The following is a 26,806-nucleotide window of genomic DNA, read 5'->3' on the forward strand; positions in this document are numbered from 1 at the left end:
AACTTAATAGCAGGTAATGGACTTCTCCTCCAAGAACTTATCCAATCCTTTTTTAAACACAGCTATGCTAACTGCACGAACCACATTCTCTGGCAGCAAATTCCAGAGTTTAATTGTGCGTTGAGTAAAAAAGAACTTTCTCCGATTAGTTTTAAATGTGCCCCATGCTAACTTCATGGAGTGCCCCCTAGTCTTTCTACTATCCGAAAGAGTAAATAACCGATTCACATCTACCCGTTCTAGACCTCTCATGATTTTAAACACCTCTATCATATCCCCCCTCAGTCGTCTCTTCTCTAAGCTGAAAAGTCCTAACCTCTTTAGTCTTTCCTCATAGGGGAGTTGTTCCATTCCCCTTGTCATTTTGGTAGCCCTTCTCTGTAACTTCGCATATAATCACGTGGGTTGAGAGTCTCTGCTGCATTTCAGGTCGTCTTCCCACTCCCCATTTCTTTGGGGGGATAACTGCCACATCTGTATGTCAGGCTGTATGCCAGAGTGTTTTTCTTAGTCTCAGACTGCCCTCCCTCTCTTCCAAGGGTGAGGATCTTTGTGACCTCTGGGCTCTGCTTTGCCTGTTCTGACACCTGATTATGGGCTTAAGTCGTATTCTCTCTCTGCTTTTTATTTAGACATTTACAAACAGGCACAACTTGACAAGGTTCAGTGTATCCAGGTAAATCTGTTTTTTCCACTGAGACAGTGCTGTTAAAGTTCATCTGGGCAAGAAGTTCTTTCACTTGCTGTGACAGTGCTTTTGGGGGCCTGTCAGTACACTGGCCTGTACATTTCTTGGCTATTATGATTCATACTTGGTGATTCATTGGTAAAACATGAGATCTCCCTATGACACAAAACAGCTCAGCTCTGTGAATGGGCAGAAGAAAACTACCTTCTCCTCTGAGCAACCTACATAGCAGGGATGGAGAATCTCCAGGCCGATTTCCTCAGCAGAAACTGGCTAGACCTGGGAGAATGGGAACTGAGCCAGGAGACTTTCTAACTGATAGACGGGCAGAGTCCTCCTCCACATGCAGATTTAATGGTGACCTGGGTGAACATCAAAACTGACATATTCCTGAGCTGCTAGACAGAGAGGCTTCAGCAGAACAGATGCTCTATGTCCATGGCCAGCACACAGTTTTTCTGTCTGTCTTTCCCCCCCCCCCCCCCCCCCCCCCCCCCCCCCCCCCATATCGTGGCTTCTCATAGGCAGAGTGATAAAAAGGATAGCCCACTCCTCATTGGTTATTCTGGTGACTCCGGACTGGCCAAGGAGGTTGTGGTATGTGGACCTCTTAAGACCATTGAATGGAAGGCCTCTGAGCTTACCCAGGGGACGCAGATTGCTGTGGCAAGGGCCAGTCATGATGGAAGACCCGTTCCCATTTTCTTATGGCCTGGCTCCTGAAAGTTCACAACTGTATGGGAGGAGATATGCCCCAGTAGTGATAATCAACCATGCTAAAGGCACGTTAGACTTCTGCATCAATAGTATATATCAGACGCTGGCAAATATTCGAAGAATTCTGCCACAGCCATAAAGTTTCCCCTTTGAGAGCAGATATCTTGCAAATATTGAACTTTGTTCAAAGTGGCCTGGACAAGAGATTAGCTCTTAATTTTTTGAAGGCATAGGTGGCATGTACATCATGCTATAAGGGCTGAATTAAAGGTACCTATTCTGCAATCCGACATAGTAAGATTTCTAAAGGGGGGGGGGGAAGGCATTTGGCCTTCTTCAGACCAGTAGTCCCACAGTGGGATCTTAATGTGGTCCTATGGGCCTGGTGAAGCCTCCCTTTGGCATCCTTAAAGGACCTAACCCTAAAAACTACCTTTTCAGGTAGCTATCTGTTCCTCCAGATGCATCTCAGAACTACTGAATCTCTTGACTCTCCTTATCTGCTGTTTTCTGGGGACTCTGCCATCATTCCTTCCCATGTTAGCTTCTTCATTACACTTAAATCAGTCAATATCACTCCTAGCATTTAGAAGCAGCAAGTATCTGGGCAAAGATCAGCCTACATCTACTAGACGTGCATTATATTCTCTTGAAATATCTAAACATAACAAACTCCTTTAGGAATACAAATAAGCTATTTGTGCTGTTTGGTGGCCCTTGCAAGGGGAGGCAGCCTCCAAGGCTATATTAGATGGATCAATGAAACAACAACCTCTGCTTAGTTCCCTTCTGACATTCACTGCTAGCTGTGTTCTATGCGCACTGCACAAAGATGCAAGCATCATCATGAACAAAGGCATCTGGAGCCTCTCTGGAGGAAATCTGTAAGTCAGCCACCTGGTCATTTTTACACTCCTTTGTGAAGTATTAGACTGGATATGTAGGCCAAGACAGATGCTGCATTTGGGTGAGAATCCTTAAGACAGTACTGTCTTTCTCCTGCCCTGACAAGAGACAGCTTAGGTAATTCCCATAAGGACTGGTCTAGCAGGAAGTAAAGGAAGGTGAAATTAATCTTACCTGATAACTTTCTTTCCGTAAGTTCTGTAGACTAGTCCAGAACCCGCCCAGGAACACAGTGCTAGGAAGTAATGTCAAGTCTAAAGCATGTCCCCATCTCATTCTCACTTCTGCCATCACTTGGGGATGGCCTTAAGGTTTTCACCTTTGGCACAGTGCTCTGGTAGAAGGCTACTGGCAACCTCCCTTATAGCCCAGAGTGAGGGCATAAAAATGGTGTGTCTTCTGTCAGCTGAGGAGCTGAGGGGTGGACTGGTCTAGCAGGAATCGAAGAAAGAAAATTATCAGGAAAGAATAATTTCACCTTCTGCTCCCAAAACATTGACTTAAAATGCTGTCCTTTGCGTTTATCCTGTAAAGCCTTCAGGCCCTTGCATGCCAATAGGTTTGGCCAGTAAGAAGAACACTGTCGTATACATAATTTAGAAATAGGATGTGAGTGAGACCATGTTGGCTTTGTTCTTTAGCCTAGAGCTAAGCTTATGACAAACAGGAAAAAAGGTGGGGCTCAAATCCTCAGCAATATGCAGTTTACCAACAGCTTCAGTTAGTAACTTGTCAGAACAGATTTTTGTATTATGTAATTATGATTGTGAGGGGGAGAGCACTCGGGCACCTATTTACAGATTTCACTATTAACAGGATAGATGGGCAACTCCAGTCCTGGAGTGCCACAGAGGTCTGTTTTTCAGGATATCCATAATGAATATGCATACAATATTTTTGAATGCACTATCTCCATTGTATGTAAATCTCATGCATATTTATTATGGACATCCTGAAAACCAGACCGGTTTGTGGCACTCCCGGATTGCAGTTGCCTATCCCTGCACTATTGCATGGAGCTGAATGAATTGTATGAGGAGCTTTGTTTTTTGTTTTTTTTTTGTTTTTTGTTGTTTCCCATAACACTTTACAACTTACAATATTATGTTATTTATGTGAACATATGGGGGAAAAACAGCTACAACCTTTAAAATATATAAAAAATACATTTAAAACATGTTGCTTTAAAGAACAGTAGCACTGGCTAATACATTTGAAGTTTTCTCATAGTACATAGAAGCTTTGTGTTGAGGGAGCTATTGATTTTCCTGTACATATTTTGGGAAATCTGTTTTTTTTTTCTCTGCATCATTTCTGTGCATTTACCTTCAGAATTCAAAAACCAATGTGTCAAGCAAAGTAAAAGAAATGTGGGTGATGGGATAATCAGGACGTTTTAATAACTGAAGGCTTCCTCCCTTGCAAGATGGCCAGCCCTGGGGTCTAACGATTAACCTGTGATGTGCAGCAGTGCATATTAATGAAGCATCTTCATTGCCAATAATGGGCAATAAACAAGTATTCATGCATGTCTCAGATTAGTAAAAGGCTCCCTCTGAGTTATTTTATGGAGGGAAACTTTTATTTGTTCAGAAATGACCACGTTTTCCACTTCCTTATTCTGAACAGTTTCTGTGTTTTTTTTCCACTTAATTGCATTCCAGGGAGAAACTAGGACATATACCTTCTCCTTATTTAAGATCCCACGCTTGACTGCTTTCAAATGAGATTATAGATATAACTGGGGTCAGTTTGTTTCTCAGGTTTAAGCCATGATGACTTCTGTGGGTTGGAGCTCAACTGGAAGCCACTTGCTTTACTTGTTCTTGCGTTTTGAAGCTTGATCTACTTGCAAACTTATTGTTTTGCATTTGTGGAAAAAAAATGTAGAATAAATGGACTATTTATGAATACAGTGGCATATACTATGCATCTGTATGATTGCAACCTTTAATGTCATTTGTCAACTATCCTTGAACTGTAACATCACAAACAGTCCCAGCAGCAGAGAAAAAAAGATATCTAGAGAAAAAAAATAGAATGGAAACAAGCAAGAGATCTAAGAGCTGAAACTCAGATATAATATCAGGGAGGAAGGGAGCAAGAGCTGCATTAGGAATAGTTGACTGAAGAGTTTAGCATAAGTTTGGTTCATCCACTGTTTAAAAAGAAAATGCGCTTACAGGTGTTTCTTTAGTGATGGCTGCAGTGATAAGGATTTTAGGGTCTCTTTTGTGGCTAGAAAAGAACAATGGCCTGAATTTGAAATGTAAACCTGTTTTTTCAATTTGAGGTGTTTCAAGAAACTACTGAACTGTTTTTTGCATAAAATATGTATAGTACAGAATCTGGTCACATTAAATTTTGACTAAAATTGTCTGCTTTTATTTTAAGTATATTGGCAGTTTGGATGTGCCAAGACCGAACAGTCGTGTGGAGATTGTGGCAGCCATGAGGAGGATTAGGGTAAGTTTTGAGGTTTTTCTTTGTGTTCTTTATTGTATACTGATGCAACTCGATATTTGAAGAGAAGACTCTTTTCAGATTTGCAGAGCTGTATCCAAATTCATTTCCCCCATGACTATCTGTGCAATGCTGTTAGATTCTTTGCTATTATAAGGGCCACAGTGATACATTTTGGTTACATGTTCTCCTTTCATTATGTGTAAAAGATATCACACACACAGGGGGCTGATGTACTAAGACCTGTGCTGAAATCCTGTGCTATTTTTCTGCACATAATATCTTTTACACGTATGCGGCACAAGTAGGTGCCTCTGCGGGATGTAACTGGAGGAACGGCATGTAAATGAGATTCATAGAATACCTAAATCACGCGCCAGTACCCACATATGCCCAGGTGCAGAAAGCCATGGGAAAAATAGGCACTAATGGAAAAATGTTGCAATCTCATTTCTACCTACATTATCTTCAAGTTACTACTATTCAAAAATAAATTTTCAGCTACCACTTTCATTCCTTTACTCCATTACTTGTATTAACATGGTGTTATGTCTGTGTAGCCTTTTGCTTGATGGGCGCTCGGGGCTGCTCAGCATGCATCTGCCCTACTGGGAGAGAGCAGAAGGCCGGGACGGAGGGATGGACTGGTGATCTCCGGGGGCTCCAGACATGCGCCAAAATTGCCCGGAGCCACAGCATCTCTAGGACTGGGACCGAAAGCTTCCATAGCAGTAGAAGCGATCGCCATCAGCAAGCCCTTGCTGCCTCCAGACAGGCACTTTAAATAAACTCCTGCCCTAACCTAAGCGCTATAAAACCTGCCCTAACTGTTCTCTCTGCTAGCACAGCTCCCTGTGTAGCCCGTGAATGGATAATTGCCTCCTTTATATGCACTCTCGCAAATCCTGCCATGGTTGTTCTGCGCCAGTTTGTGTATGTGTTTTTCTGTCCTGAAAAAGTTATTACGTGAATAAGATCAGCGCAGGAAACCCCATGCAATTAGGTGCAAAAAAACCCCAAACCCCGCAAAAGGTTTACCGCAGCTTATTACATCAGCCCCATAGTCTGTGGGCAGTAATCTCTGAAATATTTGCTATCTGCTTTATTTTCAGACCTTGAGTTTGGTTTTGCCTGTGTATCCTTTTCTATACATAGCTCAAGTATTTGAACTAAAATATTTTGGTTTCCTGTCTTTGAAATCGAGAAAAATGTACCTTTTCATTTACCACTTGGCTGCATTAATCTAGCTTGTTTAAAAACATAATTATGTGCAAGCCGTGACTCGTACCACCTTTAGATTACAGCTGCTGTTACAAAATGTGATGTCTTAAGGGTTCTCTTTCTAGGATCAGCTAAGCTGGTGTTGATTATGCTTTGTAAAATTTAAAAAAAAAAAAAAAATCTTGAGGACTAGTGCTTCCGGTTTAATGTCTGTCTTTCTTGGCACCTGCTTCCAGCAATGGTGAATCTCCCTTTTTGTAGGAAGTTTTAAGCTGGTCTTGTGCAGTAGCACTGAACCGGTGTCCCTTCAAAATATTGACTGCCCCAAGTATCTAAGCATTTCTTCATCATTGCGTTCTAAATAGTTATGTTAGAGGTAGCAAAATCTGTGCAAGACTGAGTTGTCTTAAGCAATGTCAAGATGGAAAATGCTATTAGCAAAGCTCTCTTGTTTGTAATGAAGAGAGAATTCACGTGGGGCTGCTATGTCTCTGTGACCAATTTTCAGCATTGACATGGGGGAGTTGGCAAAAATTGCAGTCCAGTGAGAAGGGACACTGTGTGGTATGCTCAGACATTTTGTGCCCTGTGCCCTAATTGCTGTACTGCTCTACATTGGCAGCCTAATGGCGATCATGGTAAGCAAGGAGAAAAATTCCTGAATAGTAGTCAAGTTGATTTAACTCCCACTGTAAAAGGAATTGATTAAGGATGCCTTCTGTCACAGCAAGTTGAGTGGGATCTGGTTATTTTATTATTTTTAGTATCTTTAGCATTTCCTGCTAGTATGTTTCTGGTGCATTCCTGTCCTCTCCAGGCTTCTGTGGAAACGAGCTTTTCACCTCCTTTTCTTGTTCAACCTCTTTATCAGGGCTCCCCTCATGAAGAGGCTGTGCACTTGCAGTCTGACAGTCTTAAGTGGCCTTGCTTTATAATGCTGGAAGCAAAAATCAATATCGAAGTTAGGCGTCTGTTACACTGCAGTGTGGCTACCCTGGCCTCAAGGGTTTTGACATGACCACATGATTTGGGAAGTGGATTCCTAAGCCCTTGTCTTTCATGTGCAGAGTGTAGTTTCCAGCTCACTATGACAGTCTTCGTTAAGTATTCTCCTCCCATAGGGGTGATTGATGCACAGGTGGAAATTAAATGTAAGAGTCTCTTCCTTTGGGTACTGACTTTTGTGGCTGTATTTAAACACAACAAGTTCTTAATGGTAATTGAATTACTGAGAACCTCTTATTATCCTGGTCTTACAATACTTATGCACTATCCACTAATTTTCTAAAGCTGGTTATATAATTATTTTGAAGTTTACCACGTGTTGTGCCTTTTGATCCTAGGGTTTTGTGGGTTGACTGCATCCCTGTGCTTGTTGCTCCAGATTGGGTGGTGCTGTCGTCAGAATGCATTTAGGTCTTTGGGGGGGGGGGGGGGGAGGGAAAGATAGCAGGAGGAAAGGGAAACAGAGAGCAGCTATGGGAATCGAGGTCACCAGAGGAGAGGAGGCATGATAGAAAAAATTGGTGGGTCTGGGCAGGGAGAAATTTTGCAACCTCCCAGAATTTGCTGCCCTAGACAAAAGTTTAATTGGCCCAGACTTGTTTCTGACTGCCAATGGGCCGAGACTATCATACAGTTGTGTAGATTTAGCTCTTGACTGCCTGCAGTATTAGTTCAAAGAATATTTATTATTTAGTGCATCATTAAGATGTAAATCGTTCCTATCTCTGCCAGGTAGTAAAATATTTGGCAAGATGGAATTTATTTTTTTTTTTGTGGCATGAACAATTTTTCCTTTTCATTTCTCCTCTTTTGGGTTTGTTTATATTAGCAGCATATTTAGTCCCGCTGTTCACTAACCCTGTCATGTGGTGCCTATATTCACATTGCATTATAAGTTTTCTCTGTTTATGTAGTCTAAAATCTATTCCAAAAACAGTTCTAGAATTTTTCAAAGTAAGCATAACATGAATTCTTGAAAGTAATGGTCATAACATTTCATGAAATAAGAATGTATTGTATGTACTCTGCTTTTCTGGTGTGGTTTAAGATTTACAATCCCATTGTAACCCCTATCCCCTTCCTCAAAATATAAAAAAACTTAGTCTTGATTGGGTAACTGATGTTAAGGGTATAGCCTTAATCTGCAGAATAATGGAGCCTTTAATAATTTATTCATATTTCTAGACTGCAGTTTTTTTTTTTTCAGATGCAAGTCCCTGCCTCAAAGAGCTTACAGTCTAAATGGGTACCTAAGATAATGGGCGATAGTGACTTGCTGAAGGTCAGAAAGTATATTCTGTGGGATCCACTAGGCGGCTACGCCTTCTTTACTCTGCACGGTCAAAGGGAGAGAGCTCAGTTTTACTTCCATCCCTGGCTTCTACTTGGGCTGGGAGCCATGTTGAAATAATATTAGCAGCCCTTGGCTATGACTATAGAGTTTTAGTGAGTATATCTGACCAAAATTTGAAAAGACTAATGCTATATTTCTAGAAAAAATGTTTTCAATCACCAGCAGAAATCATTCCAGACCAGCTGATTTACGCTGACTTGACCACAGCAGATTGCTTAGCCAGAGGATGATGTGGTTGCAAAAAAAACAAACAAACCCCAAAAATGGCACAAAATGGTTGGAATAGGATAAGAAACCTCTAAGGAGGGAGACTTGGGGTTAAACCACCAAATGCAGTGAAAGAAACCTAGGGTAACTTATTGATTTTAGGGCTCAGGAAGAATGAAAAAGAGTCTTAAGAGTTTTAATGTTTGATTTTAAATTTTGGATGTACTTGTGTGATCCACACTGAACTCTTCTTGGAAGTAGCGAAATACAAGCATTAATCAATCCGTAGATCTTTTATGTAAAAAGATTTGTTTAAATAGCTGCAGTTGCAAAATTGTTCAGATTTCTATATTTTAAAAACATGCACTCTATTATCCCAAGTTTTTATTAGAGAGAGCACGGCAGCTAATAGCTATATTTCATAATTTACTCCTGAAACGTCCACCTGTAACAATTGTTTTTCAGATACCCTATCCTGTAGGTAAAAAAACAAGAGAAAATAATTCATTAATACATTTACATCATAACCTAACACTAAACACTACAATTTTGGTGACTAAAAGATTGTTGTAGAGTTTAAGACATGGAAAGAGGTGTGTATGTTGGATTACCTTGTCTTATAAGAATTAAAAGTTGAAGATAAGGCCTGAAATGACTTCTCGACAGAGGTGGAGGAAGCCAACACGTTTAACAGATTTTGTGCATGCTTAGGACAGATTATGGAGAAAAGTAAAAGGTTGAGGAAAAGGCAGGGCGGTGCAGAGAGCTGGGGTTGGGTGGTATATGGGAATTTATATGTTCATCAACCCCAAAGTGGAGTTATCTCAACTGGGCAGAATGTATGGGCCAATTTTGGTAACTTTATCTTGACATTTACTATGAAGTGACTTCTGCTGTTTACTTTGTTTCTCTAGCATTTTTTCAATTTATTTTATTAGTGCCAATTGGACTTTTGTTGCTGGAGCACAGAGACATTGAATCAATGCCCATAAAAGAGATGTGCAGTAGCAATATAATAGTAATATTGCATGGCTGGATTCCTGATGGAATTGTGCAAAAGATCTGTTCTCCAGAATGGTTCTGCAACCAGAAAAGTAGAATATTTGTATATCCCCCAGCTGACCTTATTCTTACTGTGTATTAGAGGAAACTAACCAAACATCTAGGACATCAATCTTTTTTAAAAGTAAAATGAGAGATTTTTTTTATTTGATACATTAGAGTAATATATCATGGTTTCTACAACTTTGATTTAATATATTTTTATTAGAATCATCCATTGTAAAGTAACAAACATACCTTCAGATTTGTCATCCAAAATCTGTGTATAATGAGAAAAATCCTGTAAAGCATTCTAACCAATAAACACAACCATCTATACCGTAATTGTGAAATACATCAAAACAAGGTAACAAAATGTGTGAGAATCTGTTGCCAAATTAATCAGCCTGCAGGTAGCGCTGTTAGCCACTTAGACTATCTCTTCAGACCTCCCAGCTTTGTGCCCCTTACTTCCACCTAGCAGCCATTTTGTGTCCTGCTTAGGTATGTATTTATACTCTGGCTTTTGGCAGTCAGTTACCAGAGCTTGGTCCTTACTCTGACTCTTGTTAACCGAACCAGGAAGAATTTATCACCTCTGGTTCTTACCGTCGGTGCTCCTGCTTTCCGTGTTTCTGGTTTCCTGCTGTACTCCAGTCTTCTGCTTTATTCCAGGCTTCTAGCTCCTTGCTTGGATTGGAGGCTACCCCTGTTAGCCCCCTAGGCAAACCTTACAGTCTATATTTCATGCAACATCATAAACACAAGCTGAAACAGAATTTTTTATCCAAATATTTTTACCATGAATGTGATACCTCATATATCAGTTGAGCTTCTCAATGTTTATCAGAGAATGCTCACAACAAATGTGTCAAACTTAGAATGTGGATACCAATGATTAAAAGCAAAGTCAATCCAGTCAAACAGTTCTCAAACATACTGGCAAAACGGTATATGTGCAAGTTTGACACATTTGTTGTGAGCATTCTCTGAAACATTGAGAAGCTCAACTGATATGAGGTATCACATTCATGGTAAAAATATTTGGATACAAAATTCTGTTTCAGCTTGTGTTTATGATGCATGAAATATAGTTTATCAATACATCATATATTTTACAGTTCTTATTCTAAAACCTTAGTCTGGCACCCCTCCCCATAGACAATTTTAAATTATGCATTTATAACATATTTTACATGAAAAATGATGTTCTGAGGTAAAATTAATATACAAGTTATTGTGATAATTTCATGCACGGTTGTGATGCCTACAAGAAAACTTTGCATCTTGGAATTCATATGGCATCATACCTATTATGATATATTTCGGCATGGTCCTCCTGTATCAACACAGTACTATTTGCCAATACTCTAATAACAACCCAACCTATGAAAAAGAATACCACAAATATTACACCAGAATCTAAAATATCAATACACCTCCTATCAGGAAAACAGAACAGGCTAAGCTACTACAGATCCCTACAGAGAAACCACATGCTAAAAGAATGCTTCATCTCAGTCTTTGCATGCAGAACACAAACCCTCACCAAATACAGAATAAAGCCACATTAAGTATAAATAGAAATGTGCAGACAAAAACTGAACTGTAAAACGCATCTCGCCAGACTATACAGTGTAACAATGGAAACCCAAAAATTTCACCATTCCTCCTGAAACAAATCAATAAAATCAAGATATATAAATCATTAATCATAATTATAAAATCTCAAAACAGCTGATGAATAGAATATCCAATAATTAGACTCATGCAAATTTTGAAAGCTTTACCAAACACCAATAAAATATTTCAAACAGCAGACACATCAAACTACCCAATAATTAAAATGGTAGTCAATCAAGAAAAATGAACGTAAAAAGCCACCTTTACTTACCCTCTCCAGTAGTTTTCCTACTCCTTTCCCTTGCAAGCCACCCTAGAAGCAGCAGTAACTGCTGAAGCTGTCCTCACAGTCCTCTTCCTTAGGAACCACAACCAGTCTCTTCTCTCTCTCTCACACACACACCAGTCACACCCTCAGGACCAGTTTCTGACTCTCTCACACATCAATCATCTTCTCTCACGCTCACACATACACATCACCTCTCTGGCCAGACTCTCTCAATCACACAATGCTCTTGCTCTCTCTTACTTACACACAGGCTCTCAATCACACATGTTCTATATCACAGCCACAAGCCAGCCAAAAACATGCTCCATCTCTCTCGCGCACACACACATTGACACACACAAGCACCCTCCCTGTTTCACATACACATTACACTCTCACAGAAGCACCTTGCTTTCAAACTTGCATGATTTTTCACGTTTACTAAAAGTGAAAGTGGTGTGCTCAGCCGTTAAATAAGAGAACCACATTCCTATCAGAAGGCAAAATGACACCCTTCCTTCAGGTTCTGTCCTCCCAAGGGACAGCCACCCACACCATACAGCTTCTCTTGTTTTATGCTTTCAGGCAATAAAGCAAGTGTCTTTCTTCAAACTATCAGTTGTATGATTATTCATGTGGGAGATGTGGCACCGAAAGACATCCTTAGTCTGCTTCTCTTTTAAATGGGAAGATTCCAGTCTTGGTCATTTAAAAAATATACATTTTCTAAAGGCTTAAAAAAAAACCAAAAAAAAAAAAATTTTCAGACTGGAACTATTCTAGTCTTTGTGCTTAAATTATGCTTAAAAAACCAAACCCCACCTGGCATCAGTATCTTAAATTTGTGATCTTGCTGAGATGAACATTTTAAATACTTCAATTTTTTTCTTTTGCTTTAGAATGTCTCTACCCACTTTAAGTTAAATTTTATTTTCCAGAAGAGGGATGCTTAAAATTCAGTAATTTCATCTTTCATCCAACTTTTCAAAAGTTACGCTACCAGCATAAAAGTTGAGGTATATGTATTATCACATTTCATTTTTTTAAACTGTCAGATTCCTTTCTCACATACACACCACATATACCCACACAGAAGCTCCATTCCTTTCTCATATCACATACACCACACACACATGGCGCAGCCGGCGACTTCGGCCACGTGATCAGCTAGACCGGCACGCTGGGGGAAGCTCGATCCGCCCCTGGTGCTGGTGGCCTTCAGCCCCTACCATGTGACAGGGGCTACCGGTGCCATTGGTTGGCCCCTGTCACATGGTAAGGGCTAAAGGTCACCGGCGCCATTTTGGTTAGTGGCAGCCGAGGCCCTGGGAGCGCGAGATCGCTCCTGGGCCCTCCGCTGGACCACCAGGAGGGCGGCAGGGCGAGTTGGGGGCTGGCAGAAGTTTGAAAGGGCACTTTTTGCCCTTTCAAAATCCTGCTGCGGCGCTCCCTAAGTCTTGGCACCCTAGGCACAGGCCTAGCTTGCTTAGTGGTTCCTCTGGCCCTGCTCGCTGGTCTTCAGCACCTGAGGGTTCAACTTGAAAAGAAGGTGGTTGGTGCAGGTGGAAGATGCCTAGCTTCTCTGTCCTCATTGTTCTATCTGCCTAGACGTGACCTTCCAGACATCTGGCAGCACATTCCTTGGGCCACCCACTGACAACTGGTCATCACATATATCAGAAGAAGATAATACAACTCCTTACCCCATTCTCCCAGAGAACTGAGATTAGCATAGTATACATCCAAGACCCACACTGAGTGAAAACAGATAAACCAGAAAGGTAGAATCAGTGAAGATTGGTACCAGTCAGTACCTTGTCTCTTTAAATCTCCTGTTTATTATTTAACAAAAATTAAAACAGGAGCTCATATATCCCAAATCAAAGGTACATTTCCTCTTAAATCATGGGTTAACGTCTCCATACCTATTGTATCCCAAATCCAGGATATCAGTCTTAAATTGTCAGATTTCTGACTCTGTCCATTCTGTGTTAATGTTTTAAATTGTTTTTCTTACGACTGATTTTAATAGCACAGCATGGTCACAGCCTCTCAGAGCCTGTCACCTCTAGGCCACCAGTTCAAATCCTAGCTATAGTGGCCTCAGTCCCAGGGGCCGTAGCAAAGTGTTTACACTGGGTGGCTTTTGTCAGAGTCCTACAAACATGTGAATTCTGCTGCACGCCTCGGTCATTGACTGGTGACAAGGACATGAGTATTGAGCTGTGGGTTACACATCTTGCTATTCTTTCAATTTCAAATCATTTTGACCACAAGGGATTTAATTTTTAATCTTTATTTTTATGCAGTTCAGAGTTAATGTGCTTCACCTATTTTTGTTGAGTCTTGTATCTCAGATCTAGCTGGGCAGATTAAAGATGTTTTCCCTGGGTGTAATTCAAACCTGAAATTTAGTAATTGCCTAAAGCCATCTTTCTTCAGATTTGAAGTAAATGTTAATCTTTCTTCCCTTACCAAAAACATGTTTCATCTGAGAGGGGAGAGAAATGCTGTATCTGTTACTGGGCTCTATTTGAAGTTGTGCTCAGATTTTAGCGGATTATGCAGAGGGAGGCTGAAGATTCTAAAACATATTTTTTAAGCATTTCTGGAAAATGTGAGTAATCCTAAACCTATTTCATTCCAGTGGTTAGAGCAGCAGGCTCAGAAAAGGGAAGTCTAGGTTTAAATCCCACGTCTCACTCTTGTGATCATGGGCAAATTACTTCCATCTTCTATTGCTTCAGGTATCAACTTAGATCGTAAGCCATCTGGGGTGGGGACCTACCTATTTGCCTTGCGCATGAGTTTGGAAAGGTGAGATGTTGAAGGTCAAATCCAACTCTTGTATTTGAATTGTAGATCCTTGCTACTCACAAAATCATCCAAGACGCTCTTCTCATAGTTAAGTACAATCATGTTCTGTGTCAAGATGCACAGAGCTAAGATCCCTCTAACTCTGGAAAACCAGCAGCTGGCCATAACTAGCAGGGCGGAGGTAATTTCACACATCCTTAGTTCCATGCAGTATCATATATTTCAATGGCAGTAATATCTGTGGTTTCACACAGGACCAAATCCAATGGTCTGATAAAACACCATTAAAGGCAAGAGGGCTCAAAATAAATTGACAATTGGACTTTGGGAGAGCTGCTCAGATGTGTGTGAAAAGTAGAGGCAAATCCCTTTCATGCCTGAAGTGCTGACACTGCAGGATTAGTGATGGAACCATTGCTGCATTTCTGTTCAGTTTGGAAATGTAATGTTCACCCAGCAGAGAGCATGGAAGTAATAGAGCACAGAGCAACCAGTTTTCATGGATGAAGCAGGAATTCCTGTAACTTCTAGCATCTGTATACATACATGTATGTATGTATGTATACATACATACATGTATGTATAGCATGTGAGGGGGCAGCATATATACATACATATATGTATGTATAGCATGGGGGGGCAGCATATGTCTGAGAGCACCAGTGCTCTCAAACATATGCTGCCCCCCCATGCTCAGACATGTCTATATACCCACACCCCCCCCATCCAGGCTCTGATATTCATGTGTGCACAGAAACACACCCACCCTCCCATCCACACACTCAAAGACACACAGTTTCCCTCACTCACACAGCCACATACACTCAGGGTCACACTCGGGGCCGCCTCCTCTTTGACCTGTAGCTGGATGGGCTCTACCACAGATCTGCAGGCCTCTCTTCAGGACATGGCAGGATGGGTTCCACCACGGCCCTGCAGGTCTCTTTGGGCTACAGCAGGGTGGACTCCACAGCGGTCCCTCTCTATGTTTGCTGCTGACGGGCGATTTGAATAAGAGCAGAGGATAAGCCATGTGACTAGAGCAACCAGCCCACTGGAGATGCCCAATCCACTCCTGCTGGAAAGTCATCGGTCATCTGGGGGGGTAGAGAAATTCAAGTGATTTCTAAAGAATGAAGAATAATAGTATGGTATGGAGAGCAGGGGATTTTTGGCCTTATTAGTTTTAATTATGGTCTGTTATTTGTGTGTCTTCTAGTTCAAAATATTTTATTGGTTATGAGTTTTTAACTATTGGATATTATTCATTCATCTGTTTGGAAATATTTATTGTTTTGATTATCATAATTTTACTATTTTGATGTTTTATATTTAATTTTGTTTGCTTTATAAAGAATGGTGCTATTTGTTCCATTGTTGCATTGCATACAGAGTCTGACTTGTGGTTTCCAGTTCAGTTTTTGTCTACAGGTTTCTGTTTATAGTTTTATGGTCACTTCTGTATTTGATGTGGGTCTGTGAGATGAGGTATACTGCTAGCATGTAGTTTCTGTGTAGGGATCTATAGCAACCTGGTTTGTTCTGTTTTCCTAAAAGGAGATGTATTGGTGTGTTAGGGCCTGGTGTAATAATTGCAGTCTTGTCTTTTCATAGGTAAGATTATTACTGTTTGAGAGCTGGCATAAGAACATAAGAAAATGCCATACTGGGTCAGACCAAGGGTCCATCAAGCCCAGCATCCTGTTTCCAACAGTGGCCAATCCAGGCCATAAGAACCTGGCAAGTACCCAAAAACTAAGTCTATTCCATGTAACCATTGCTAATGGCAGTGGCTATTCTCTAAGTGAACTTAATAGCAGGTAATGGACTTCTCCTCCAAGAACTTATCCAATCCTTTTTTAAACACAGCTATACTAACTGCACGAACCACATTCTCTGGCAACAAATTCCAGAGTTTAATTGTGCGTTGAGTAAAAAAGAACTTTCTCAGATTAGTTTTAAATGTGCCCCATGCTAACTTCATGGAGTGTCCCCTAGTCCTTCTACTATCCGAAAGAGTAAATAACCGATTCACATCTACCCGTTCTAGACCTCTCATGATTTTAAACACCTCTATCATATCCCCCCTCAGTCGTCTCTTCTCCAAGCTGAAAAGTCCTAACCTCTTTAGTCTTTCCTCATAGGGGAGTTGTTCCATTCCCCTTATCATTTTGGTAGCCCTTCTCTGTACCTTCTCCATCGCAATTATATCTTTTTTGAGATGCGGCGACCAGAATTGTACACAGTATTCAAGGTGCAGTCTCACCATGGAGTGATACAGAGGCATTATGACATTTTCCGTTTTATTCATCATTCCTTTTCTAATAATTCCCAACATTCTGTTTGCTTTTTTGACTGCCGCAGCACACTGAACCGACGATTTCAATGTGTTATCCACTATGACACCTAGATCTCTTTCTTGGGTTGTAGCACCTAATATGGAACCCAACATCGTGTAATTATAGCATGGGTTACTATTTTGTATCTGAAATAGTTTGGTTTTGAAGCTCAAACCCATGTCATACATGCATTATAATAGGCCTAATGCCATATGCGTCCACAGCAGTCCATTTAAATATAATATAAATGTTTTAAGTGATATTTTTACCTCCAAAGACTGGTCTTTGAATGTCCTTTTTTCATGTAAAATCTGTTATAAATGAGATCAGCTTTTTCTGACTCTAGGATTAAGCCTTTCAGTTCAAGCTGCTGGTGACTGTGGAACACTGCATTGTTATGCTGCCACCTGCTCTTCCACTGAAACAGAAAATGTTCTCAAGCTAGTAGGTTTCTTGTTGATTGCAAGTGCTTACTTAATATATTAAGTAAATAACATTTGCACTATACATTATTACAGTATTTGTACTTTATTTTTTATTCTGTAATTTTGTTGTATTCAAGAGGTTGAGAAATTAGTTAAAATTATATCTTGGGAATTTATGCAAGGACATGACTCTACTAGGTCTACCCCCTCTTTTGCTTTTGCAGTATTACTCTTTTGGGTTTCTCTCTCCATATCTCTATAGTCTCCTGTGACTCTCTTCTATTATTTTCTTGCTTTTTTGCCCCACAGCTAAGGATCCACTGTACTTTTCCATGCTTTCTTTAATTCTAATACTGATTTTTGCCTACATTTGGTGGCTCTTCCATGTATCCATGATTCTTTCTGTGAAGGATATCTTTATAGTATTTGAGCTTACCCTTTTCAGGCCTCTACCAATTCAGGTGCAATCTCACCAATGAGTCATAAAGAGGCATTATCACCACTTTCTCCCCTACTACTTAAAATTCTCCTTATGCACCTCTAGCATTCTTCTGGATCCATCCCATTGCTCTAGCTGTACCTCTCTGTTTCTGCGTTGCTTTGCTCCATTCAGTAGAACATTTAAGCTTTTCTTTCTAATATTCTCCCAGAATGGGGGAGGCAGGGGAGCCAACACTAGCAGTAACATCACGAATGGTGTGAGAACAGTTTTTCTTAGATTTTTTTGTGGTATGTCTGTATTCTCAAGCCAGAAGATGTCTACCAGATGACGGAACATCTGGACTGAAGTGGACAAATTGTAAGCTACAGTTTCTCACACTCAGGCTGAGGCACAAGTTAACCCGCAGTTGGACACACATTTTGGATGCGCATTCATAAACCCGATGTGATAAGGGGATCAGTGTGTCCAAAACGCGCGCCCAAACCAGCATGTAGCTAATAGCACTCATCACAAATGCCATTTTGATGAGGCTATTAGCCAGTAACCACTGTCTTTGTTTTTTTTTTTTTTTTTTAAATGTGCCCAACACGCACATTTTACCCCTCAAAAATTAGCACCAACCTCTGAGCTCACGTTCAGTATTGGGATGTCTCAAAACTTAACAGAAAAGCAGAATTTTCTGCTTTTCTGTGGTTCCTCCGACTTAATATCGTTGTGATATTAAGTCGGAGGAACCACAAAAAGTAACGAGACAAAACGCATTTGTAAAGCGTTCAGGTTAGGAAAAGATGTTCAATTTATGAGTGTCTGTTTTCCTAACCTGCGCACAGCCACATCTCCAGGGTGCCCGTGCTCGGGATGCACAATTTATCCCTAGCGTAGCGGCTCATTTGCTTATTGCATCGAGCGCCCAAGAGAGGTGATTGTGCGCGTGGTAAAAACCAAAAACCAGGCACCCAGTTTGGACACATGTTTTGTGTACACACTTCATTGCATCAGCCTGAGCATGTCATGAACTGAAAGGCGCAAGATCTTGTTTGAGCTACACGGTAGCAGTTTAGTAGTCTAAGGGTTTCTGTCAGTTACATTAATCAGTTGTGACCTGAAGGGGTCTTGCCAAATGAACAGTGATTTTATGATTGTGTTTGAGTGTTAGTTGTAAAGAGTTTATCCTAAATTCTCTGTTCAGGAGTTAAGTGTAGTTAGCCTTTATCCAGATAGATTTGTAAAGTGATCTTGTATTTGAATTAAGCTCTCAAATCATTTAAGCAATATTGTATATTATTGTAATATTGATTGAGTTAGGAGCAACATATGCCTCGGTTTCTGGATTAAAGTACTGCTGATTCATTAGTGATTTTTGAAAAGGATTTTTCTTTGCCAGGGTTTTCAGTGTTTCTGCTTTAGTGAGTTTTTTGTATTTGTTTTTTAGTCTCATGTGTCAAGCTGCAATAACAGACGTTGACATAGTTTAAGTGCAAGTGAAGCTCAGCAAGACTGGCCAGGCTTCTTGCTTTACATGCATATCCATACTGGTGCACCATGGCAGAAAATGCAAGTAAAAAAGCTTGCAAAAGTGATTTTTTTTTAATAGCAAAAAAACCCCAAAATACCCAACCCCAAAACACCAGGTATGAGAGAACATGAAAGGGATTCTTATCGCAGGGCCTTGCTCGCTCTTTCTCCACCTGGGAAGACTCGTCCACTTCTCTCCACTCATAGGAGGAGATGCCATATTATAAGAGAGAAGTTGCTTCAGAAACTGACAATTGTTAATTTCTCTCTCAATCACTCCTTCTGGAGAAAAATTAGTTGTGTTCTTGTTTCCTCATTCTGGTCTTTGACACTCTGCTATCCTGGTGGTTACTTTGAGCAGAATCTGTTTCCAGCATGCTTCTCTGACCTTGAATGGTTGCATTCAGATTCATTTTGTTAGTTTCTTGCTCACCTGTCATGAATTTAATCTGTTCCATATTCATTGTAACCAGAGCAGCATCTCCTGGCCATGCTGTGGTAAGAACCAGGATGTCTATGGGACTAATTTTGCCTGTGCCTCTATCTTCTCCTCTTGCAGCTTTTCCAGCTGAGCCTTTTTTATATCTCCCAGAGCCCTTCTGAGTTCACCTAGAATGATCTGAATCTGACAGATCAAACAGCTCCAAGAAATCCAGGCTAGACGCCAGTTGCTGCGTATGCCTCTGGTGGTTGCTCTGTAGCTCAGCTTCATATGCTTGGGAATTAGTTTTATATTTGCTTTGTGGCTCTGTTTTGACTTTCTCAGTCTAAGTCGAATGTTCCACCTGCAGCCCCATAGGGAAGTGTGTTTGTGTGTCTCCCCCCAATGCTCCTCATCAAGCTGACAACCCTGAAACATCAGCTCAGTCATGTCTGTCCTGTCCTGGGTATAGACAATTGGTCATTTCTTTCTGAACTCTGGCCGGTGTCTCCTGCAGCTTCATGGCATACTCTGTGTAGACCTTGAATGTCATCTTGCTTCATTCCCATCTTTGTCCACAGTAAGCTTGTTCATGGGTTCTGTTTCAATGTGCTCTGACTATTGTTTGTTATTCAGATTGAACTCTGGCTTTTACAGAATGCCCTGCTGCACTAGTACTTTCATACTTTGATGCAGTATGATTTCACGAAACTCAAACTTTTTGTTCAGAGTCTGCTTCTCACAATCAGACTTCAGCTGAGCATAAACCTCTAAAAGTTGATCATTTGGCTCATTTGCTCCTGAGTTTGAAGCTTCATTTTGCTCTGATATCTCTAAAGGCTAATCCAGTGCTTCCCGACCGTTTTTGTTTCATGGAACACCTAGCACAGGGTTCACTTTGTGGCACATCAACCACTTCCTCTTCTCATCCCTACCTCCCATTCCATTGGCATCTTCTCCCTTCCCTCTTTCCCCACCATCATAATTACCTCTCCCCCTATCATCCTCATCCTATTCCCCCTCTCCCATAAGATCATGCCGTATTGGGTCAGACCAAGGGTCCATCAAGCCCAGCATCCGGTTTCCAACAGTGGCCAATTCAGATCATAAAAACCTGGCAAGTACACAAAAACTAAGTCTATCCCATGCTACTGTTGCTAGTAATAGCAGTGGCTATTTTTAAGTCAGCTTAATAACAGGTAATGGATTTCTCCTTCATGAACTCCAATCCTTTTTTTAAACCCAGCTACACTAACCACATCCTCTGGCAACACATTCCAGAGTTTAATTGTGCGCAGAGTGAAAAAACTTTCTCCGATTTAGTTTCAAATGTGCCACATGCTAACTTCTGTTATGGTTTCGAGGTGTTTGAGTGGATTCTTGGGTACTGTGGGAGATGACCACGCCCGTGGGGAGGAGCCCCGTGGGGAGCCACAGTACTGGGCTAGACTCAGGACGCACAAACACAGTTGTCTTTTATTTGTACAGCTGTTGTATACCACCAGAGGTGGCAGTAGTAAGTTGATCCAGAGGTAGCAGTCCAGGGACCCTCGGCAGAGGGAACCCGTCTCACCAAGATAGTATAGGGATATCCAGGTGTAGGTTTCACAGCACCTGAAGAGCTGTAGATGAGACAGACTGAAAATTAGATTACTCACGAGATGGTAGCTGAAAGGTTGATTCCACCAGGCAGAAGTAGATGGTAACAGACCAATGCAGGGAGAGCAGGCCCTCTAGGTGCGAGTACCCAGGTTAGGGTATACCCTGAAGGGCAGAGAGGGCTTCCAGTGGCAGCAAGGAAGAGGCAGAGTAGCTTAGACCAGACGAGTCCAATCCTTGCTAACTCAACGAGCTAGCAAACAAGCGTAGGCTAAATACCCTAATAGCGTGACGTCACTCGAGGGGGATGCCCCCAAGGTTCCTGCCATGACGTGGATAAAGTCGTGGGTGGCGTGCGCGCGCGCACCCTAGGAGGCCCTTAGGAGAAACATGGAGTGAGGCTTTGCCATACCTGTTCCGGGGATGCTGGAGAAAAAGGCTTGCAGACGCGGCGACAGCCATCTTCCCAAGGCTAGCGGGGAGAGCAGAGAAAAAGGTGAGGCACAAGGGTCAAAGCAGTCTGAGACTGGATGCAGCAACTTCATTGAGTGCCCCCTAGTCCTTCTATTATCCGAAAGAGTAAATAACAGATTCACATTTACCTGTTTTAGACCTCTCATGATTTTAAACATCTCTATCATATCCCCCCTCAGCCGTCTCTCTTCCAAGCTGAACAGCCCTAAACTCTTCAGCCTTTCCTCATAGGGGAGCTGTTCCACCCGCTTTATCATTTTGGTTGCCCTTCTCTGTACCTTCTACATTGCAACTATATCTTTTTTGAGATGCGGCGACCATAATTTTACACAGTTTTCAAGGTGCAGTCTCACCATGGAGCGATAGAGGCATTATGACATTTTTCCATTTTATTCACCATTCCCTTTAATTCCCAACATTTTGTTTGCTTTTTTGACTGCTGCAGCTCACAGAACTGATTTCAATGTATTATCCACTATGATGCCCAGATCTTTCTTGGATGGTAGCTCCTAATATTTGTAACTATAGCATGGGTTATTTTTCCCTATATGCATCACCTTGCACTTATCCACATTAAATTTCATCTGCCATTTGGATGCCCAATTTTCCAGTCTGACAAGGTCGTCTTGCAATTTATCACAATCTGCTTGTGATTTGAACTTCTCTGAATAATTTTGTATCATCTGCAAATTTGATTACTTCACTCGTCATATTCCTTTCCAGATCATTTATAAATATATCAAAAGCACGGGTCCCAGTACAGATCCCTGAGGCACTCCACTGCCCACTCCCTTACACTGTGAACTGTCCATTTAATCCTACTGTTTCCTGTCTTTTAGTCAGTTTGTAATCCACGAAAGGGCATCGCCATCTATCCCATGACTTTTTTTTAGTTTTCCTAGAAGCTTCTCATGAGGAACTTTGTCAAATCCTTCTGAAAATCCAAATACACTAAATCTACTGGTTCACCTTTATGTACATGTTTATTAACTCCTTCAAAAAAGTGAATCTTATTTGTGAGGCAAGACTTGCCTTGGGTGAAGCCATACTGACTTTGTTCCATTAAACCATGTCTTTCTATATGTTCTGTGATTTTGATATTTAGAACACTTTCCACTATTTTTCCTGGCACTGAAGTCAGGCTAACTGGTCTGTAGTTTACCAGATGGCCCCTGGAGCCCTTTTTAAATATTGGGGTTATATTAGCCACCCTCCAGTCTTCAGGTACAATGGATGATTTTAATGATAATTACAAATTTTTACTAATAGATCTGAAATTTCATTTTTTAGTTCCTTCAGAATCCTGGGGTGTATGCCACCCGGCCCAGGTGACTTACTACTCTTCAGTTGTCAATCAGACCTACCACATATTCTAGGTTCACTGTGATTTGGTTCAGTCCATCTGAATCATTACCCATGAAAACCTCCAGAATGGGTATCTCCCCAACATCCTCTTCAGTAAACCTGCCACTTCTGGGGGACTGTTGGGCTGGTATTTACCCTTTATGGGGGAATTACTGTGATAAGGGAGACTCTCTGCTACTGACAGGGAGATCTACCTAAGGGTTCTTGAGATAACAAACATAGGTGCCCCTCTTTGCCCAGATTATGAATTATCCCTAGGTGCAGGGATTGGGGTACCATATGAAAAGATATAAATAGTAAATAACCCTTGCTGTAGTTGCATGATGTTGGGTTCCATGTTAGGAGCTACCACCCAGGTAGGAGATTTGGGCATCATAGTGGATAATACTTTAAGGTCGTCGGCTCAGTGTGCTGCAGCGGTCAAAAGGGCAAGCAGAATGTTGGGAATTATTGGGAAGGGAATGGTTGATGGAGCGGAGGATGTCATGGTGCCTCTGTATCGCTCCATGGTGGGACCGCACCTTGAATACTGTGTACAATTCTGGTCGCCGCATTTCAAAAGAGATGTGGTTGCAATGGAGAGGGTGCAGAGAAGGGCAACCAAGATGATAGAGGGGATGGAGCGGTCTGAAGAAGGTCGAATACTACACCATCTCGACATCGGCAGGCTACTGTCCAGATATCTGGAAATGTCAGAAGCAGTACGAAAGACGGACCACCTGTTCGTCCTTCACAGCGGGAAGAAGCAAGGGGAAGCGGCCTCACGGGCAACCATCGCCCGCTGGATCAAAGAGGTTATCAAGGCAGCCTACATAGAAGCGGGAAAACCACCACCTCTACGGGTCAAGGCTCACTCTACCAGAGCGCAAGCGGCCTCTTGGGCAGAAACTAGGATGCTGTCGCCTGCAGAAACATGTAAAGCAGCGACGTGGTCCTCCCTCCATACCTTCTCCAGATTCTACCGTCTGGACGTCCAGGCCAGGGAGGACACTGCATTTGCGAGGGCAATCCTGAACGGACCTCGGGCAGCCTCCCACCCAGTCCGGGAGTAGCTTTTGTACATCCCACTTGTTTTGAGTCCATCTGCTACACGCTAGGAAATGTAGAGGTTACTTACCTGATAATCTCGTTTTCCTTAGTGTATGCAGATGGACTCAGCATCCCGCCTGGCTGCCGGCATACATGGGGATTCACAGACTCACGGTAAGCCGTGTTTTCTTATGATAGGGCATCTACCCTGCCGGGTGTCAACGCCTTCTGGTTGAGAACACTGGCGGTCTCCAGCTACTGTCAATCGGTCAGGGTAATCCTGTTCATTTAATCGATCGGTCAGTTACACATATATCCATAAAGCTTTTGCAAGGAAGATTACTGAATTGCTGCACTTCCTGTGGGGATATATGTACCCGTGCTGACGTCAGATCCGTCTCCAACTGCTAGCACGAGCACACTATTTATTTTTATTTTTATATACCGATGTTCCTGTATAGCATACATATCGCACCGGTTTACAAGGAACTGAACAGTCGCCTCAGGTACGGGATACATTAACACATTAACTATACCCACTTGTTTTGAGTCCATCTGCATACACTAAGGAAAACGAGATTATCAGGTAAGTAATCTCTACATCGCTTAAGGATTATCCTATTTTCTTCTGTTGGATCCTTCCAATTTTTGAATGAAGATCTTTTGGCTGAAATAGCCTTTTTCGTCTCACCTTTTAACCATGCCAGTAGTCTTTTTGCCTTCCTTCCACCTTAATGTGTGGAATGCATCTGGACTGTGCTTCTAGGATGGTATTTTTTAACAATGTCCACACCTCTTGCATACTTTTTACCTTTTTGTAGCTGCTCCTTTCAGTTTTTCTAACTATTTTTCTCATTTTATCAGTTTCCCTTTTGAAAGTTTAGCACTAGAGCTGTGGATTTCCTTATTGTCCCTCTTCCAGTCATTAATCTATATAAATAAAAATGTTAAATAGTTTGGACAAAATTGCTAATCTCAGAAACCACTGAACAAATTGCTTTCAAATTTGGACACAACCTTCATTTTGCATACAGGAAGGTTCTTCTGTACTTACATTACAGATATGTCACACTTGTGACAGGTAAAATAGGTTTAAAACTTTTTTCCAGAAAACAGCGACATCTGCTGGACGTAAGCGCCATCTGTTACACCTTACACTAACACACGCTACACTAATCATTTCGCCAGTCCAGGTCCACGTTTCACTTCCATTTTAACACATTCGTGCACTTTTTTCGCCGGAAGATAACTATTTCCTTTACAGATAAAATACACCCACCACCCTCCTCACCCCCCCCCCCCCCACACATGCCAAATTTATTTACTTCCCAGGCCCTCACAACACACAAAACCTGACAGAAGTCCGGGAGGCTCCAGCAGGGGGCCAGGACTGGTCCGGGACACATCTGCACTATGGCCGTCAGCTGCCAGCAATCAACATGGTGCCGACGGCCCTTTCCCTTACTATGCCACTCGGACACCAATGGCGGCAGTAGCCCATGTGACATAGTAAGGGCGAGGGCCCCTTGGCGCCATTTTCAGGACTGGCAGCCGGCGGCCCTTTGCCCTTACTATGTCAGAGGACCTACTGCTGCCATTGCTCCACCCCACTGGCATAGTAAGGGCAAAGGGCCGTCGGAACCAGTTTCAGTGCTCGCAGCTGACGGACCAACGCCAATACATCGCTCCCTAATTCTAATGCATCGTTAGTATCCTTTGAAGATACCTCCCTCTGAACCATGCGCTGCTGAGCGACTGTTGGCTTCCCCCTTAGAGCAGCTTTTAAACTAGAACAATCTCCTTTTTAAAGGTTAGTGCCAGCAGTCTGGTTCTACCCTGGTTAAGGTGGAGCCCATCCCTTCAGAAAAGACTCCCCCCCCCCCCCCCCCCCCTTTCCCCAAAAGGTTCCCCAGTTCCTTACAAAACTGAATCCCTCTTCCTTGCACCATCATCTCATCCATGCATTGAGACTTCAGAGCTCTGCATGTGGAACAGGGAACATTTCAGAGAAAGCTACCCTATAGCGTCTGGATTTAAGCTTTCTACCTAAGAGCCTAAATTTGGCTTCCAGAACCTCTCTCCCACTTTTTCCTATGTTGTTGGTGCCCACATGTACCATGACAGCCGGCTCCTCCCCAGCACTGTCTAAAATCCTATCTAGATGATACGTGAGGTCCGCCACCTTCGCACCAGGTAGGTTACCAGGCGATCCTCGTGCCCACCAGCCGCCCGGCTGTCTAGATTCCTAATAATCAAATCACCAACTATGACTGCCAACCTAACCCTTCCCACCTGGGCAGGTAGGAAGAACAGGAGAACAGGTACTTGTCAAGGAATAACAAACTTGTGTAAACACAGGTAAATCGGCTGTTAAAAATAACAAACCTCTGTTTACTAAGAACAACCCTGTAATAAGGATGATCCTGCCTACCATGCCAAACATCCAGATGTGTATGTAACTGCCCTCTGAGTGGAGTCCCTCCTGCAGTAGTGTCTAAGGTTGCTGGATCATACTCCTTTTCTTGGCTGTGTAACAGGGATCTTCTAGCTCTTGTCATTTAATGTATCTGGATTAAAGTATTTGTCTCTTTGGATTTAGGTATATTCTGGTTTGGAAAGGGATCACTTCTCAGCCTTTTGACGGAGCTCAATTTATATGATCTGAGCCACAAGTTGAAGACTCCCTTGACATTTTGGCTGAGATTTGAGCACACAGGAGAGGAGGAGGAGGTTAACTCCTTGTCACTTGACCTCTTTCTCCTACTCCTAGCCCACTGGGACATGAAGATGTTAGAAAAAGTCACTGCCTGCTGAATGTGATGGCCTTTTGAAAGCAGTGGCTGTAAAAGCTGTTGTACTGACCTAGAAAACTTTTTTTTTCTTCTCT

At 42.0% G+C, this 26,806-nt stretch overlaps 1 protein-coding gene across 2 annotated transcripts in view; it reads left to right on the forward strand.

Annotated features, from left to right (window-relative positions):
• The window catches only part of LOC115097050 (carboxyl-terminal PDZ ligand of neuronal nitric oxide synthase protein-like), a 238,198-nt gene that overhangs the window by 28,176 nt on the left and 183,216 nt on the right, over window positions 1-26,806 (forward strand). For both annotated transcript variants that reach the window (XM_029612482.1, XM_029612483.1), the window contains exon 2: window positions 4,706-4,777. In XM_029612482.1, coding sequence (XP_029468342.1) covers window positions 4,706-4,777 — 72 coding nt within the window. The remainder of the gene's footprint in view (window positions 1-4,705; window positions 4,778-26,806) is intronic.

Source organism: Rhinatrema bivittatum, chromosome 8, assembly GCF_901001135.1.
Source record: "Rhinatrema bivittatum chromosome 8, aRhiBiv1.1, whole genome shotgun sequence".
Taxonomy (NCBI): Eukaryota; Metazoa; Chordata; class Amphibia; order Gymnophiona; family Rhinatrematidae; genus Rhinatrema; species Rhinatrema bivittatum.